The sequence below is a fragment of the Cherax quadricarinatus genome, chromosome 30 (genome assembly GCF_038502225.1).
Source record: "Cherax quadricarinatus isolate ZL_2023a chromosome 30, ASM3850222v1, whole genome shotgun sequence".
Lineage (NCBI taxonomy): Eukaryota > Metazoa > Arthropoda > Malacostraca > Decapoda > Parastacidae > Cherax > Cherax quadricarinatus.
In genome coordinates, this window is record NC_091321.1 from 1,371,018 (window position 1) to 1,389,025 (window position 18,008).

The 18,008-nt window shown below is 41.5% G+C and overlaps 1 protein-coding gene across 1 annotated transcript in view; it reads left to right on the forward strand.

The window, feature by feature from the left end:
- LOC128692598 (uncharacterized) overlaps positions 1-12,317 on the forward strand; it is a 37,821-nt gene extending 25,504 nt beyond the window's left edge. Inside the window, exons 3-4 of the mRNA XM_053781785.2 lie at positions 9,446-9,550; positions 9,803-12,317. Coding sequence (XP_053637760.2) covers positions 9,446-9,550; positions 9,803-9,971 — 274 coding nt within the window. The 3' untranslated portion in view covers positions 9,972-12,317. The remainder of the gene's footprint in view (positions 1-9,445; positions 9,551-9,802) is intronic.
- Positions 12,318-18,008: the final 5,691 nt, after the last annotated feature.

An 18,008-nucleotide genomic window follows, 5' to 3' on the forward strand; every position in this document is an offset into this window, starting at 1 on the left:
TCTTGTTGATGGTCACAACAAGCGAACTGTCTTGTTGATGGTCACAACAAGCGAACTGTCTTGTTGATGGTCACAACAAGCGAACTGTCTTGTTGATGGTCACAACAAGCGAACTGTCTTGTTGGTCACAACAAGCGAACTGTCTTGTTGATGGTCACAACAAGCGAACTGTCTTGTTGGTCACAACAAGCGAACTGTCTTGTTGATAGTTATTACTACATAACATTAGGCAAACTTTCACATTACTGTCTCAACTTCTGTCTACACCAACCACATATAACTGCTGATGTTCCTGTTGGTTTCCATTTATTCTCAGAAAGCTTATGTATTGGGAAGATCAATATAAAAAAAATATATATACACTGGCATAAATTTAAATTTAATATATTTGCAGGTTGAAACTCTTATTTCACTTTTCTGTGTATTTTATAACTGGTCCATGAGTGATGAATCCGACTAGGTCATTGCAATGAGTTCGATATCTCTTATTTGTCTTGATTATGAGTTAGAGAAACATTATTAGTACTATACACAGAGCAAGTTATTCACAGACTATTAAACTACTCTGAAGAATGTGGCAGATAAGGTCGGATAGAATATAACTGCGGTGAAAGCTGAAACATGACCGGAAAATCCATCAGTGCTCTGCGAGGGATGGGAAAATTGCTATTAAAAAGGAATCAACGGGAAAGAAATATTTTATCTCCACTGAACATGAGCTAAAAAAAAAATCCTAAGAGATTCTATCCTCACTGAATCGGAATAAAAATGCAGTTTGTACCCACCTTCCACCAGCAGTGTTATCAAACCTCCAATTCTTTATCTGACAGCAGTAAATTGTCAGAGTTGTTCAGACATTACTAATATTTTCACTTATACTTATAATTATCTTTTACCAGACTCTATAGAGCCATATATTATTTTTAATTACCTTATATTCTGTAGTGTACTGCGCTTATTTTCACCTATACTGCCTTACTTTTACCATTTATAAATATTTTTGTTTTTTATAAATTTCTTTTTAACTGTTATTAAAGTTAATAAGTAATTCTACTTTTTATTAATGTCTGTATTACCAGTTATTCCCTTTTGAAGCAGTTTATAAATATCTTATTATCCATTTATCACAATGTTACTCTATTTTTCCCTTATTTCCCAGTTTATAAATATTATACGTATTAGTATTGCAATTTAGTTTATTCATATCTGTAGTACCGAATATACCCGCCTACCTGGAGGTTACCTGGAGAGAGTTCCGGGGGTCAACGCCCCCGCGGCCCGGGTGACCAGGCCTCCTGGTGGATCAGAGCCTGATCAACCAGATTGTTACTGCTGGCTGCACGCAATCCAACGTACGAGCCACAGCCCGGCTGGTCAGGTACCGACTTTAGGTGCTTGTCCAGTGCCAGCTTGAAGACTGCCAGGGGTCTATTGGTAATCCCCCTTATGTATGCTGGGAGGCAGTTGAACAGTCTCGGGCCCCTGACACTTATTGTATTGTCTCTTAACGTGCTAGTGACACCCCTGCTTTTCATTGGGGAGATGTTGCATCGTCTGCCAAGTCTTTTGCTTCCGTTGTTAGTGATTTTCGTGTGCAAGTTCGGTACTAGTCCCTCTAGGATTTTCCAGGTGTAAAGTATTGTTTATAAATAACTGTTGTTTACCATCTTATAATCATATAGTCCTTAATTTAGAACTGTGCATTTATTATTCTACTATCTGTTGTCAACAACTTAAGTTAGCTTTAGTGTGTTTACATGTCATAGACTGGTACTACGTTGTATTATAAGTTTATCCTATTAGCTTATATCTAGTTAATACTATTAAGTTAATACTTAATACTAGCTTAATACAATGGTCAAGACTAAGTCCATTATGTTTATTAGTTTATACACTCTATCTGACCAACAGGCATTAGTTATACACTTGTACAAATATTCCCTTATTACAGATACCAGTACCGGAACTCAACACATTATACATGATAAAAAGAATTACCACTTAATCTAAATGATGAATGATTACGTCGACCCAGATCTAAATCTATATAATCCAACACACAATCAAAGTTTAATGGAAAGTAACTACCACTATTACACAGCATCACAAGCCAGCACTGTCCTAAATACTTCTAAAAATATTACTCTTCTTAACTTCAATATCAGGTCCCTGAGCAAACACTGTGATGACCTCCTGGCACTCTTTGATTCCCTACAGACAACCTGCTCCTGTATTATTCTCACTGAAACCTGGCTTAACTGGGACACAATTGACATCTACTCACTACTGGGATACACAGTAATTCACAACTGCAGACCATACTAAGTTGGGGAGGTATTGCAATCTATTACTCTAACCATCTATCTTGTTATAACAACACTTGCTTTAGTGATGAATATGGAGAATATATTTTTTGCAAATTGCAAAAAACCTTGACTCCTATTACAATCGGTGCCATTTACCGGATGCCACATACAAACATCCCTAATTTTAGTGATAAATTAAAGACATTAATAATAAACAATAAACTAAAAAAAACACCACCTACTCTTAGCCGGAGACTTCAACATCAACCTTGGCCTAACAGATGACCAGACAGTAAGAAATTTCATCAACAATATGAACTGCACACTTCTCATACCATCTATAACTAAACCAACTAGGCTGACAGAGACAACTGCAACCATAATTGACCATATATGGACCAATATACTAGCTCCACTTAAATCAGGAATAATCACAGACAGCACTTTTTAACAAATCCCTAGAAACTAGCACCTTCTCGATACTACTCAAGACAGCAAGGGTTACACCAATACACAAAGGCGATGACCCCACAGATGTAAATAACTACAGGCCAATATCAAACTTACCGTTACTATCCAAAATCTTCGAGAAACTCGTGCACAAGAGACAATATTCGTTTATAACAGCACACAGCATACTCAACCCTTGCCAGTTTGGATTCAGGAAAAACAAAAGCACAAGCGATGCAATTGTAGAAATGCTAGACCTGCTCTACACTGCACTGGAAAATAAGGAATATCCATTAGGACTCTTTATTGACCTAAGGAAAGCTTTTGATACAGTAGACCACAGCATCCTACTCCACAAACTTGACCATTATGGTATAGGAGGCCATGCACTTACATATTTCAAATCCTACGTTACTAACAGGTATCAATACGACTCCATTAAGGACACAACCTCATCATCACGACCACTTGATACTGGAGTGCCTCAGGGAAGTGTCCTAGGTACCCTGCTATTCCTTTTATACATCAGTGATCTTCCCAACGTATCACAACACCTGAAACCAATTCTCTTTGCTGACGACACGACTTATGTCATCTCCCACCCAAATCTTGCCTCACTCAACACCATTGTTACCTGGAGTTTACCTGGAGAGAGTTCCGGGGGTCAACGCCCCCGCGGCCCGGTCTGTGACCAGGCCTCCTGGTAGCGAAGAGCTCCTGAAAATATCAACCTGGATGACTGCCAATAAGCTTACACTTAACACTGACAAAATCTTCTATATTCTGTTTGGTAACAGAGCAGGTGATGCACAACTCAACATTAAGATCGACAGTGCTCCTATTGCTAAGCATAATGAGGGCAAATTCCTGGGCCTACACCTTGACAGCACCCTGAATTTCAACACCCATATCCATCACATAACAAAAAAAGTATCCAAACCTATTGGGATACTCTGTAAGATACATTACTATGTACCACAATCAACCCTACTCACACTGTACTATTCACTCATCTATCCCTACCTCACATATGTCATTGTGGTTGAGGATCAACAGCAATTACCCACCTAAAGCCAATAATAACCCAACAAAAAGCCACAGTAAAAATTATCACACAATCCAATGCTAGGCAACACACACCCCGACTCTTCAAAGACCTAAACTTACTCACAGTTCAGAACATCCACACTACTCTGCAGTCTACATTTACAGAACCATAAATTCCAATATTAACCCTGAACTAAAACACTTTCTTGATAGTTGTGACAGGACCCATAGGCATAATACCAGACACAAACATCTCTATGACACACCCCACCGATAGCTAACACACCCCATCGGTAGCTAACACACCCCACGGTAGTTAACACACACCACCGGTGGCTAACACACACCACTGGTACCTAACACACCACCGGTAGCTAACACACACCACCGGTACCTAACACACCCCACCGGTACCTAACACCACCGGTAGCTAAAACACACCACCGGTAGCTAACACACACCACCGGTACCTAACACACACCACCGGTAGCTAACACACCACCCATAGCTAACACACACCACCAGTACCTACCACACACCACCGGTAGATAACACACACCACCGATAGCTAACAAACACCACCGGTAGGTAACACACCCCACCGGTAGCTAACACACACACCTCCGGTAGTTAACACGCACCACCGGTAGCTAACACACCACCGGTACATAACACACACCACCGGTAGCTAACACACACCACCGGTAGCTAACACACACCACCGGTAGCTAACACACACCACCGGTAGCTAACACACCACAAGTAGCAAACACACACCACCGGTACCTAACACACCCACCGGTAGCTAACACACACCACCGGTAGCTAACACACACCAACGGTAGCTAACACACCACAAGTAGCTAACACACACCACCGGTACCTAACACCCCCCCCCGGTAGCTAACACACACCACCAGTAGGTAGCACACCACCGGTAGGTAACACACCCCACCGGTAGCTAACACACACCACCGGTAGCTAACACACACACCACCGGTACCTAACACACCCCACCGGTAGCTAACACACGCCACAGGTAGCTAACACACCCCACCGGTAGCTAACACACACCACCGGTACCTAACACACACCACCGGTACCTAACACACACCACCTGTAGGTAACACACACCACCGGTAGGTAACACACCCCACCGGTAGCTAACCAACCACCGATAGCTAACACACACCACCGGTACCTAACACACTCCACCAGTAGCTAACACACACCACCGGTACCTAACACACTCCACCGGTAGCTAACACACACCACCGGCACCTAACACACCCCACGGGTACCTAACACACACCACCGGTACCTAACACACACCACCGGTACCTAACACACTCCACCGGTAGCTAACACACACCACCGGTACCTAACACACTCCACCGGTAGCTAACACACACCACCGGCACCTAACACACCCCACGGGTACCTAACACACCCCACGGGTACCTAACACACACCACCGGTACCTAACACACACCACCGGTACCTAACCACATAAAAAAAACCTAGCTTGCACATATCCAACACAAAATACACTTATTTAATATGTGACTTCCCATAATTTACAGTAATGACTGCCAACATAAAATTTTAAATCAAACTTCTGCTACGTAATTCTTAAGTTAGTCATAAGGTTGTGTAAGACACTCCATTATACCAACTTTAATAAAAACTATCATCCCAAGATGATAAACTAATTGTTAATTTTTAAATATTTTGGACTAACTCACTTTTGTAAATCTAGTTCATCACTACAACTACCTGACTTAAATACCAGTATGATTTATAACCTGTGTCAATAAATAGATTAGTCTGCCAGAAATACCTAGGCATACTAGTGGCCTTCTTTGTAATAAGTATTTTACCAGAAGCAATAATATTTTCTAACATTGTGATATCAATAGAGAAATAAAGTATTTTAATTTTAATTTTTAAATTTTTGTTTTGATAGTAGTGGGTAGACTAGTGATAGTAGTGGGTGGAGTAGTGATAGTATTGGGTGGAGTAGTGATAGTAGTGGGTGGAGTAGTGATAGTATTGGGTGGAGTAGTGATAGTAGCGGGTGGAGTAGTGATAGTAGTGGGTGGAGTATTGATAGTAGTGGGTGTAGTAGTGATAGTAGTGGGTGGAGTAGTGATAGTAGTGGGTGGAGTAGTGATAGTAGCGGGTGGAGTAGTGATAGTAGTGGGTGGAGTATTGATAGTAGTGGGTGAAGTAGTGATAGTAGTGGGTGGAGTAGTGATAGTAGTTGGTGGAGTATTGATAGTAGCGGGTGGAGTATTGATAGTAGCGGGTGGAGTAGTGATAGTAGCGGGTGGAGTATTGATAGTAGTGGGTGGAGTAGTGATAGTAGCGGGTGGAGTAGTGATAGTAGCGGGTGGAGTATTGATAGTAGCGGGTGGAGTAGTGATAGTAGTGGGTGGAGTATTGATAGTAGCGGGTGGAGTAGTGATAGTAGTGAGTGGAGTATTGATAGTAGCGGGTGGAGTAGTGATAGTAGTGAGTGGAGTATTGATAGTAGCGGGTGGAGTAGTGATAGTAGCGGGTGGAGTATTGATAGTAGCGGGTGGAGTAGTGATAGTAGCGGGTGGAGTATTGATAGTAGTGGGTGGAATAGTGATAGTAGCGGGTGGAATAGTGATAGTAGCGGGTGGAGTAGTGATAGCGGGTGGAGTATTGATAGTAGCGGGTGGAGTAGTGATAGTAGTGGGTGGAGTATTGATAGTAGCGGGTGGAGTAGTGATAGTAGTGAGTGGAGTATTGATAGTAGCGGGTGGAGTAGTGATAGTAGTGGGTGGAGTATTGATAGTAGTGGGTGAAGTAGTGATAGTAGTGCGTGGAGTAGTGATAGTAGTGGGTGAAGTATTGATAGTAGTGGGTGGAGTAGTGATAGTAGTGGGTGGAGTAGTGATAGTAGTGGGTGGAGTATTGATAGTAGTGGGTGGAGTAGTGATAGTAGTGGGTGGAGTAGTGATAGTAGCGGGTGGCGTAGTGATAGTAGTGGGTGGAGTATTGATAGTAGTGGGTGGAGTATTGATAGTAGTGGGTGGAGTAGTGATAGTAGCGGGTGGAGTAGTGATAGTAGTGGGTGGAGTATTGATAGTAGTGGGTGGAGTAGTGATAGTAGTGGGTGGAGTAGTGATAGTAGTGGGTGGAGTATTGATAGTAGTGAGTGGAGTATTGATAGTAGTGGGTGGAGTAGTGACAGTAGTGAGTGTAGTAGTGGGTGGAGTAGTGACAGTAGTGAGTGTAGTAGTGGGTGGAGTATTGATAGTAGTGGGTGGAGTAGTGATAGTAGTGACAGTAGTGAGTGTAGTAGTGGGTGAAGTAGTGATAGTAGTGAGTGTAGTAGTGGGTGGAGTAGTGATAGTAGTGGGTGGAGTAGTGATAGTAGTGGGTGGAGTATTGATAGTAGTGGGTGGAGTAGTGATAGTAGTGGGTGGAGTAGTGATAGTAGTGGGTGGAGTAGTGATAGTAGTGGGTGGAGTAGTGATAGTAGTGGGTGGAGTATTGATAGTAGTGGGTGGAGTATTGATAGTAGTGGGTGGAGTAGTGATAGTAGTGGGTGGAGCAGTGATAGTAGTGGGTGGAGTAGTGATAGTAGTGGGTGGAGTATTGATAGTAGTGGGTGGAGTAGTGATAGTAGTGGGTGGAGTAGTGATAGTAGTGAGTGTAGTAGTGGGTGGAGTAGTGATAGTAGTGACAGTAGTGAGTGTAGTAGTGGGTGGAGTAGTGATAGTAGTGACAGTAGTGAGTGTAGTAGTGGGTGGAGTAGTGACAGTAGTGAGTGTAGTAGTGGGTGGAGTAGTGATAGTAGTGGGTGGAGTAGTGATAGTAGTGGGTGGAGTATTGATAGTAGTGGGTGGAGTATTGATAGTAGTGGGTGGATTAGTGATAGTAGTGGGTGGAGTATTGATAGTAGTGGGTGGAGTATTGATAGTAGTGGGTGGAGTATTGATAGTAGTGGGTGGAGTAGTGATAGTAGTGGGTGGAGTAGTGATAGTAGTGGGTGGAGTAGTGATAGTAATGGGTGGAGTAGTGATAGTAGTGGGTGGAGTATTGATAGTAGTGGGTGGAGTATTGATAGTAGTGGGTGTAGTGATAGTAGTGGGAGGAGTATTGATAGTAGTGGGTGGAGTAGCGATAGTAGTGGGAGGAGCATTGATAGTAGTGGGTGGAGCAGTGATAGTAGTGGGTGGAGTATTGATAGTAGTGGGTGAAGTCGTGATAGTAGTGGGTGGAGTATTGATAGTAGTGGGTTGAGTAGTGATAGTAGTGGGTGGAGTATTGATAGTAGCGGGTGGAGTAGTGGTAGTCGTGGGTGGAATATTGATAGTAGTGGGTGGAGTAGTGATAGTAGTGGGTGGAGTAGTGACAGCAGTGAGTGTAGTAGTGGGTGGAGCAGTGATAGAAGTGAGTGTAGTAGTGGGTGGAGTAGTGATAATAGTGGGTGGAGTATTGATAGTAGTGGGTGGAGTATTGATAGTAGTGGGTGGAGTAGTGATAGTAGTGGGTGGAGTATTGATAGTAGTGGGTGGAGTAGTGGGAGGAGTATTGATAGTAGTGGGTGGAGTAGTGATAGTAGTGGGTGGAGTATTGATAGTAGTGGGTGGAGCAGTGATAGTAGTGGGTGGAGTATTGATAGTAGTGGGTGAAGTAGTGATAGTAGTGGGTGGAGTATTGATAGTAGTGGGTGGAGTAATGATAGTCGTGGGTGGAATATTGATAGTAGTGGGTGGAGTAGTGATAGTAGTGGGTGGAGTAGTGACAGTAGTGAGTGTAGTAGTGGGTGGAGTAGTGACAGTAGTGAGTGTAGTAGTGGGTGGAGTAGTGATAGTAGTGGGTGGAGTAGTCATAGTAGTGGGTGGAGTAGCGATAGTGATGGGTGGAGTAGTGATGGTGGTGGGTGGAGTAGTGAAGGTGGTGGGTGGAGTAGTGATGGTGGTGGGTGGAGTAGTGAAGGTGGTGGGTGGAGTAGTGATGGTGGTGGGTGGAGTAGTGAAGGTGGTGGGTGGAGTAGTGATGGTGGTGGGTGGAGTAGTGAAGGTGGTGGGTGGAGTAGTGATGGTGGTGGGTGGAGTAGTGAAGGTGGTGGGTGGAGTAGTGATGGTGGTGGGTGGAGTAGTGAAGGTGGTGGGTGGAGTAGTGATGGTGGTGGGTGGAGTAGTGAAGGTGGTGGGTGGAGTAGTGATGGTGGTGCCTACCTTTCCCACCCTCTACCTCCGCCAGTATCTTCCGTTAAACCAGGTCGTCTGATCTCCAAGGTAAACACAGTCTTATAAACCAGTTTATTTCTTTATATTCTTTTATTATGTTTTTTGTTTTTTTTTTGTTTTATACAATATTTTTTATTTATAAATACATTTTTCTTATTTAAAAACCCGTAAGAAATAAAATTGGGGTGGTTTTTTGGGGGGCTGACACGGATTAATGGTATTTCAATTAATTTCAATGAGGAAAATTTATTTGATATACGAGCAAATTGAGTTACGAGCTCCGTCACGGAACAAATTAAATTCATAAGTCAAGGTAACACTGTAGTTAGGTTTCTTTTATTAAGGCTACATTGTATCACAACCACAGTTCTTATATCTTCTGCTCTTTCAGTGTGAATTGTTTCTTGGCAGGGCAGGGATGGATGGCCACAATTGTCTTTTGAGGATGATCTGTGAGGTAGCAGACGCTCCCTTCGACCAGGGACTCACTGGAGAGATGATCAACAGATTACTTACGTGAGCATTTACGTGGAGAATGGCTGGAATGAAAGATGAGAACATTGCTAAAAGTGTGACTAGGTGTGACCTGAAAATTTTAACTATTCTGAAAGTGACTTGAGTGTGACTTGTAATTTACCTAAGTAGAAACATTTGCATGTTGATGAATTAACCTTTGCAAATATATTTTATTGTTTGTGCTACAATTTTTAGATTTCTCATGTATTCCACTTCTCCCAACATACCTCCAACTTTCCATTTTTTCTACAGAGCGTCTGTGGCAGGGCAACCGGACTCTACTGTCGAGGGAACTGAGTACGAGGTCTTCCTGGAGGCTGAGTTACATGGTAAACTGACCAGCAGATGTGAGGAACGCTACCACCAGTGTCACACCTCACCCTTCGACCTTATCCCTTACGTGAACCACACCCTCATTTAATTCTCAAACCCATTAGATGGGACGGCGTTTGCCTAGGACATCATCTAGTAAGGGCGGCGTCTCCAGTGGACATCTTTGAGAACATTATTTGCAAGAGATATCGTCAAGCAAAGACATTTTCTAACAGGGTATCTGCTAGTGACATAGCGTTGAACTGACATTCTCCAAAAGGAATACATTTTGGCAAGGAAAAGAAGCCGTTTGGTTGTGACATCACCGAAAAAAATTGTCTGGCAATTATATAGTTATTTGCTAATAACATTGTTTTCTTGTCAACATTCACTAATGACATAAACAGAGAACAACACTTGTTAGTATCTTCGTTGTCTGATAACTTTGTATCCTCATCGCCGCCCTCGTGAAGAGCCCGTGTCTGGAACCATCATGTGGCAGCCGCATTGTTTTGTATCAGTAAACTTAAGTAAGTTTATTCAGGTACAGGTACACATAAATACAATTACATAAATTATCATATGTAACAGCATATCTGTAGATTACCTAGGTTAACCCAGAAAAAAGTCACTGGCTTATTTCCTTTGGGTCCTTGTTATAACTCATTATTTAGACCTTAAAAGTTATAACATGTAAGTAACTTAACTATGTGAAAAGCAGTTACAATAAAAGGAGATATACTAAGAATAAGGTAAACTGAGTTATTTACATTAACATTCAAGAGAGGATCCGATCACAGAAATAGGTACATGTATGTTAGCTATACAAGTAATCACTCTCCTCCCTTTCTGTAGCTTCATTTATTTATTTATTTATTTATTTATTTATTTCCAATTTGTGCACACATACAGAGGTACAAAAAAAAAAATACAGATAAGAGCAGTATGCCAAAGCCACTTATACTATGCATAGCATTACGGGCTGGCTTAAAATTAACTTAAGATTAACTAAGCAATGATTATTATTATTATTATAATCAAAAAGAAGCGCTAAGCCACAAGGACTATACAGCGCTGCTACTAAGCAATGATGAAATCTGTGATAAAACATTAATGTAAACAGATAACTATAAAGCACAAGTGAGTATTACAAAGACAGGTCATATGGTTGCATTCAGTTAGGTAGTGATTCTGTTAGGTAGTGTATTTTAAAAATAATAAAGTTAGATTGGGTTTTAGGTTTAACATTTATGTGATATAATTGTGAGAAACATTTAAGATATACAATTTATAATGTTCAGTTATTCAGTATTTATTTGGTTTTGGGTGAGTAAGTAATCTTTGAGAAGAGACTTGAATTTATAAACAGGTAGTGTTTCTTTTATATTTACAGGTAATGAATTCCAGATTTTAGGGCCTTTTATGTGCATTGAGTTTTTGCATAGTGTGAGATGGACACGAGGAACATCAAAGAGTGATCTGTGCCTTGTGTTATGGTCATGTGTTCTGTTGAGGTTGGCAAGGAGATGTTTGAGGGGAGGGTTAATATCAGAGTTAAGTGTTCTATGTATGTAATAGGTGCAGTAATAAGTATGGATGTTTTGTATGGTGAGTAGGTTTAGTGTATTGAATATTGGTGGAGTGTGCTGCCTGTAGTGAGAATTTGTTATCATTCTAACTGCAGCCTTTTGTTGGGTAATTAGTGGTCTGAGATGGTTAATTGTTGTTGAGCCCCATGCACAAATTCCATAGGTGAGATAGGGGTAAATAAGAGAGTGATATAGGGCCAGGAGGGCTGACTGTGGAACATAGTACCGTATCTTCGATAGTATGCCTACAGTCTTGGAAATTTTCTTAGAAATTTGATGTATATGTGTATGAAATTTGAGTCTATTATCAAGGTGGATTCCTAAGAATTTTCCCTCTGTTAGTTTTGTGATAGGTGATCCATTTATCATTATGTTAAGAGGGACATCTGTAGCTCTGTTACCAAACTGAATGAAGTAGGTTTTGTCAATGTTTAGTGTAAGTTTGTTAGTCCTCATCCAGGTAGATATTTTCTGTAATTCGGTATTTACAGTATTGGCTAGCGTGACTGGGCTCGGGTGAGAGAAGACGTATGTAGTGTCATCTGCAAATAGTGTGGGTTTGAGTAATTGCGAAGCATTTGGAAGGTCATTTATGTATAGGAGAAAGAGAAGAGGGCCAAGGACACTTCCCTGTGGGACACCAACTGTAATTGGTTGTGCAGAAGAGTTTGCCCCATTTGCGTACACATATTGGCTTCTGTTGCTGAGGTAAGACTTGAGGGAGTGCCCTCTTATACCATAGTGTGACAATTTTACGTGGAGCAAGTCATGGTCAACTGTATCAAAAGCTTTACGTAAGTCAATGAAGATCCCCAGTGGGACTTCTTTTTTCTCTATTGCAGTGTATATATGTTCTAGCATGTGTATAATAGCATCATTAGTATTTTTATTAGGCCTGAATCCAAATTGGCAGGGGTTGAGTATGTTTTGGGAGATAAGGTAGGAGTAGATTCGTTTATGAATTAATTTTTCGAAGATTTTTAAGAGAGGGTGTAAGTTGGATATTGGCCTATAGTTATTCAACTCTGTTTGGTCTCCTCCTTTGTGGATCGGGGTGACCCTTGCTATTTTGAGTACTGTAGGGAAGGTGGAGGATTCAATGGATTTGTTAAAGAGTGTTGCAATGATTGGTGATAGCACTTGTGACACTTTTTTGTATATAAGGGGTGGTAAGGTATTTAAATCTCCTGCCTTGTTTTTTAGTGCGTTGATAATAAGGGAGACTTCGTATGGGTTAGTCGGAGCTAGGAACAGTGTGTTCGGGTAGTTGCCGGTGAGGTAGTCATTTGGTGGGGTATCTGAGCTTGGGATTTTATTGGCAAGGTTTTGTCCTATAGTGGAGAAGAAATCATTGAGTCTGTTTGCTGTTTCTGTTGGTGGGAGTTGGGGTTCATCTGTTTTTGCTAATTTTATTTCGCTATTTCGTGATATCTTTTTTGTTCCCAGAATTTCTGATAGGGTTTTCCAGGTCTTTTTTATATCACCTCGTAAGTTGGATAATCTGTTCTCATAATACAATTTTTTTGCCCTTCTTATCAGGCTGGTTAGGATTGACGAGTAACGTTTTGTTTGGTCTCTGGTTATGTGACCCATTCTGTACTGTTTTTCATATTGGTGTTTTGTATTTATGGATTTGAGAATGCTGGGTGTTAGCCAGGGACTGTTCAGTCTCTTTGCTGTCATCTGTTTAGTTTTTTTAGGGCAGTGCTTGTTATAGAGGTATTGGTTTTTTTTTAGAAAATTATTAATACATTCGTCAATATCTGTATAGGTTTCTAGCTCAGTGTGCCAATCAATGTTTGCTATTGCTGTTGTGAAGTTATTAATGGCTGCCTCATTGTGAAGTCTGAAGGTGACTTTAGTAGTGTCTTGGGGTAGTTTACCAAGAGTTGTTATGAGGAAAGTAGGGTAGTGGTCTGTGGTATTATCTGTAATTATGCCTGATTTTAAAGGGGATATGGTGTTGGTCCAGATGTGGTCAAGTAGGGAAACACTAGTCTCTGTAACTCTTGTAGGTTTTGTTACTGTTGGTAGTAACATACAGTTACTCATTGTGTTTGTGAATTCAGTAACGTGTGGGTCCTGGTCTTGCAGGAGATTTATATTGAAGTCACCTGAGAGTAGTAAGTGATCTTTGTTCATGCGTGCATCAGTTATCATACTTCCTAGATTTTGACTAAATTGGCTAATGTTTGACTGTGGAACTCTGTAGATGTTTATCAATGTGAGAGGTTTTTGTAGGTACTTTGATTTGAATTTAGCTATTATATATTCCCCATGTTCATCCCTTGTGCAAGTATTAGTGATACATTCTAGTTGGTCTGAGTAGTATATGGCTGTGCCACCCCCTTGTTGATCTGGCCTACAGTTGTGTATGGCTGTGTAACCAGGAATGGCATAGACATCTGTACTATCAGGCTTTAGCCAGGTTTCAGTTAGTGTAATGATGGACATATTGGCATGCAAGGAATTTAGTAATGCTATGAGGTCATCGTAATGCTTGCTTAAAGATCTGATATTGTAGTTAAATATAGTTATGTTGTTGTTGGCACTGAGAAGTGCCTTTGATTGTTCTGCAGTGTAGTAATTACAGTTACTGTTTGATTCATTTAAGTCATTAAATAAGAGGTTGGTATCAGGATCAATGCTTGTAATCATAAGATTTATAGTGAATCTATAGTTTGAATTAAGTATAAAACAAAGTAAATAGTCTTAAGCTAAAAAATAGCACCTGGATTATTTAACAAATGTAAAATAATGAGCTAAGGGACTAATACAAATAAAGTGATGATCAAATAGTGGAGCTTGGGAATATGATAGTAGGTAGTACTATAAAGGTAATTTTTTAAAGTTAGAATTATAGTATAAAATTATAATATAAAAGGGACTAATATAGGTTGTGGTGACCAGTAAAGTGGTAATCAAAAAAAAGAGCTTTGGAATATAATGGCAAAATTGTGAACTTATTCTACTTTAGCACCTTTAGATACCTTTTGGCTCTCCTCATGAACTGGCTCATGCTGTGACAGGCTTTGACCTTTTGGCTCTCCTCATGAACTGGCTCATGCTATGACAGGCTTTGACATGTGCAGGCAGTCCGTTCCACTCCTTTACTGCTGTACAATAAAATGTGTTAGAAACACGACCACCTACTGTGGGTACTACAGAGTAGTGTTCCTTCCCCTAGTACTGTACTTGCTTTAATAATAGGCCTGTAGCCTTGTACATGTACAAGGTATACAGGCCTAGCTGACATCAATGACACACCACTATATAGAAAGCCTCTTAATTGTACAGCATTTCGGGCAAATTAAGTCAGTTTTGTCCCCAGGATACGACCCATAACATTCGACTAACGCCCCTGTACCCATTTTACTGATGGGGGAACATGTGTAAGGAAACACACCCTATGTTTTTACCCCTGCGGGGAATCGAACCACGAACCCTCAGCGTGTGAAGCGAGGGGTTTGCCTACCAGGCCACGGGCCACCTTTGGTTCCCAGCCTTGACAAAATTAGCAGCAAGATATTCTGGATACTGTCTGTGAGTAATTTTATAATCGTGATTTAGCTTCAGTTGTTTTACTCTGTCATCAACATTCAGCATATCCAGCTGCTGTGATTCATTCTGGCCTATATGCTCTCTTGGTCCCAGGTCCAGGATGAATCTCACCATTTTATTCTGGGTGATTTGTAGTCTGTATTTCAGTTTTTTTTTTTGTTATGGGATAGTGCCATGAAGAGCAAGAGTAATCAATATGACATTGTATAAGAGCTAGACATAGGGTCCTGCGAGCCTCAGTAGGTAGATACTGCCTGTCTACCTACTTTTGTTTGGCAATCACTTTCTTTACTACGCTTTTTCCTATCAATTCTCCTGACATGCATGGGTCAAAGGAGATTCCCAGACATTTCACTGAGGAAACTGAAGTGATGGGTTCCTCATTACACAGAACATTAAAATTATTTACCCCTTTCAGTTCATTTTTCGTGCCAAAGGGTAGGGCGTCCGTTTTCCCGAAGTGTAACGATAATTTGTTGTCTACTGACCATTTGCTGCAGGACTCTAGTTCTAGTGATAGTACATTATCTATATCTTGTGGGTCTTTACTTGACACTAACAGAGCACTGTTATCTGCATACAACAGAAGCTTGTATTTTACACTGATGGACATGTCAATCAGATAACATAGGAACAATAAAGGACCCAGAATACTACCTTCGGGACACCCACATTCTATCGGCAGGGTTGCTGATTCTGTGTTGTTGATCTTGACAAATTGTTTTCTGTTTCTCAGGTAGGACTCAAACCAGTCTACAGATAGCTTGTAGTTTCTTACATATGTTGTGGTTGACTGTATCGAAGGCCTTCTGAATTCTAAGGTTACCTTACCTATGAAATTCCCTAGCGACATTTCAGTTCTCATAATCCATCAGATTAATTAAGAAGGTGTCGGTCGAGTAAGATCTCCTAAAACATGATTGGTAACTACGGAGGATGTTTATGTCATTAAGATACTTTGCTTTTGGGCATCACACTGAGTATACTAACAGGCCTATAGTTGCTGACATCAAACCTACTATTTATCTCGATGATAGGAGTAACTCTGGCCTTGAACCTCGCCGGAACGGTATTAGTGGTGATGGACAAATTTATTATGTGCGCAGTGGGGATTGGCAGTTCAGAGGCACCATCTTTTAGGAACCTAGCCGGGATGTTATCTAGGCCGGTGCTCTTAGCTGGGTTTAACTTCTTAGTTTTCTTGCACGAAGTCATGAGATACACCTACTAGTTGGCAACTTGTGCAAGAAAGGTATAAAATACCGACAATATGAAAGTTAAGACACGTGCAACATCTGGAGATCTTTACTGTAGACGTTTCGCCATCCAGATAAAGCCACTGGATGGCGAAACGTCTACAATAAAGATATCCAGATGTTGCACATGTGTCTAAACTTTCACAGTTGGCAACTGTTTGGGGGTGACACCTTTATTAATGTAGCATGTTTTAAACATAGAGTCTGTGTTAAAGGTATTCGATGCAACCGGCAGTGTATAGTGTTGACGCGACAGATGTGTAGTATGAATTAAAACAATTTGCCACTTTAGTTGTTTCGTGGCATACCTCGTTATCGATATTTAGCACTATCTTAGATCAATATACGAGTTTATGGCTATATCTCAGCTGTTTTAGCTATTGCCAGAGCTTGCTGGGGTTATTCTTGTATTCTTCGATTTTTGAGCAGTAGTGCCTTGCCTTTCCTCGTTTTATGAGCGTATGCACTCTGTTCCTCACCCTTTGTAATTCATTTAGCACTGCAATATCCTGTCGTTTTTGCCTTAAATCTTTTTAGCAAATGATCCCTGAATTTTATATTATCTAATATCTCAGTAGTCATCCACGGTTCAGTGCTTCGTTTAATCCTGACCTCTTTAACTCACCGGCAGTGAGTCTGAAGCGTCACTGTGTATTAGCATAGGTATTAAGGAAACATTTGGGGCTATTGCTGGTGTATTCGTCAAGGAATATCCCCGAAAATTATCTTTGTCCTAAAATGGCTCATTCAGTTACGCCGTCCCTATGGCGGTGGTACAAATAACAGTAATGCTTAATAATGCTGGTGAAAGCTGGGTATCCCGTGGCACTGTGTCTGGCCATGGAATCAACAAACACTGGCTTACCCAGTGTGGAACCAGGGGCCAACACGGGCCACGGCAGCAGGGCCCACCGGCTTACTGGTATTGGATTCGGTGGTCTGAGTGGGCGAATACTTCTACTTGTAGAGTTGTCATCTGGTAGAGTAGTTTCGTGAAGATCGTAGTATGAGAGTGACGTTGCATGGCAGCATCTATGTCTGGCACCAATGGCTATTATTCAGTAACCTGTAACACTGTTCCTCTACATTTTTTTCCATTTTCATTTTTTTTCACACACATTAAAGAGCATCTTAACCCTCGCTTCCTCCCCCCTTTCAACAGACAACACACTTTTTCCTTCCCTCCCTCCATCTTTTCTTACTACACAATATTTTGCACGTCCCTCTCTCCCTCTACATCACAACAGGCTCCTGGGGACAAGTATGGGGTTGCGTGATGGAAGGTGGTTATTGTATATTTTGCAAGGGGTGGATGGTTAAGCCAGTGGAAGGCCTCGGTCATATGACCAAAAGCTCCAGGGGCGGGTCACCATATGACTAAGACACACGTCAGGACACACTTGTCCTGTTTCCTGATGAATCTTGCCTAACTTGGAAGGTGGTGCCGAGGGCTCAGCGGTCAGCAGGACTAGGGTGCCTGACGAGGGTGCCTGACAAGGATGCCTGACGAGGATGCCTGACAAGGATGCCTGACGAGGATGCCTGACGAGGATGCCTGACGAGGATGCCTGACGAGGATGCCTGACGAGGATGCCTGACGAGGATGCCTGACGAGGATGCCTGACGAGGATGCCTGACGAGGATGCCTGACGAGGATGCCTGTCACTATGAAACGGTTCTATGTAAACTTAGAGGCCACACCGTGCCTCTGCTCCCACACCTTAACCCTGCCACCACACC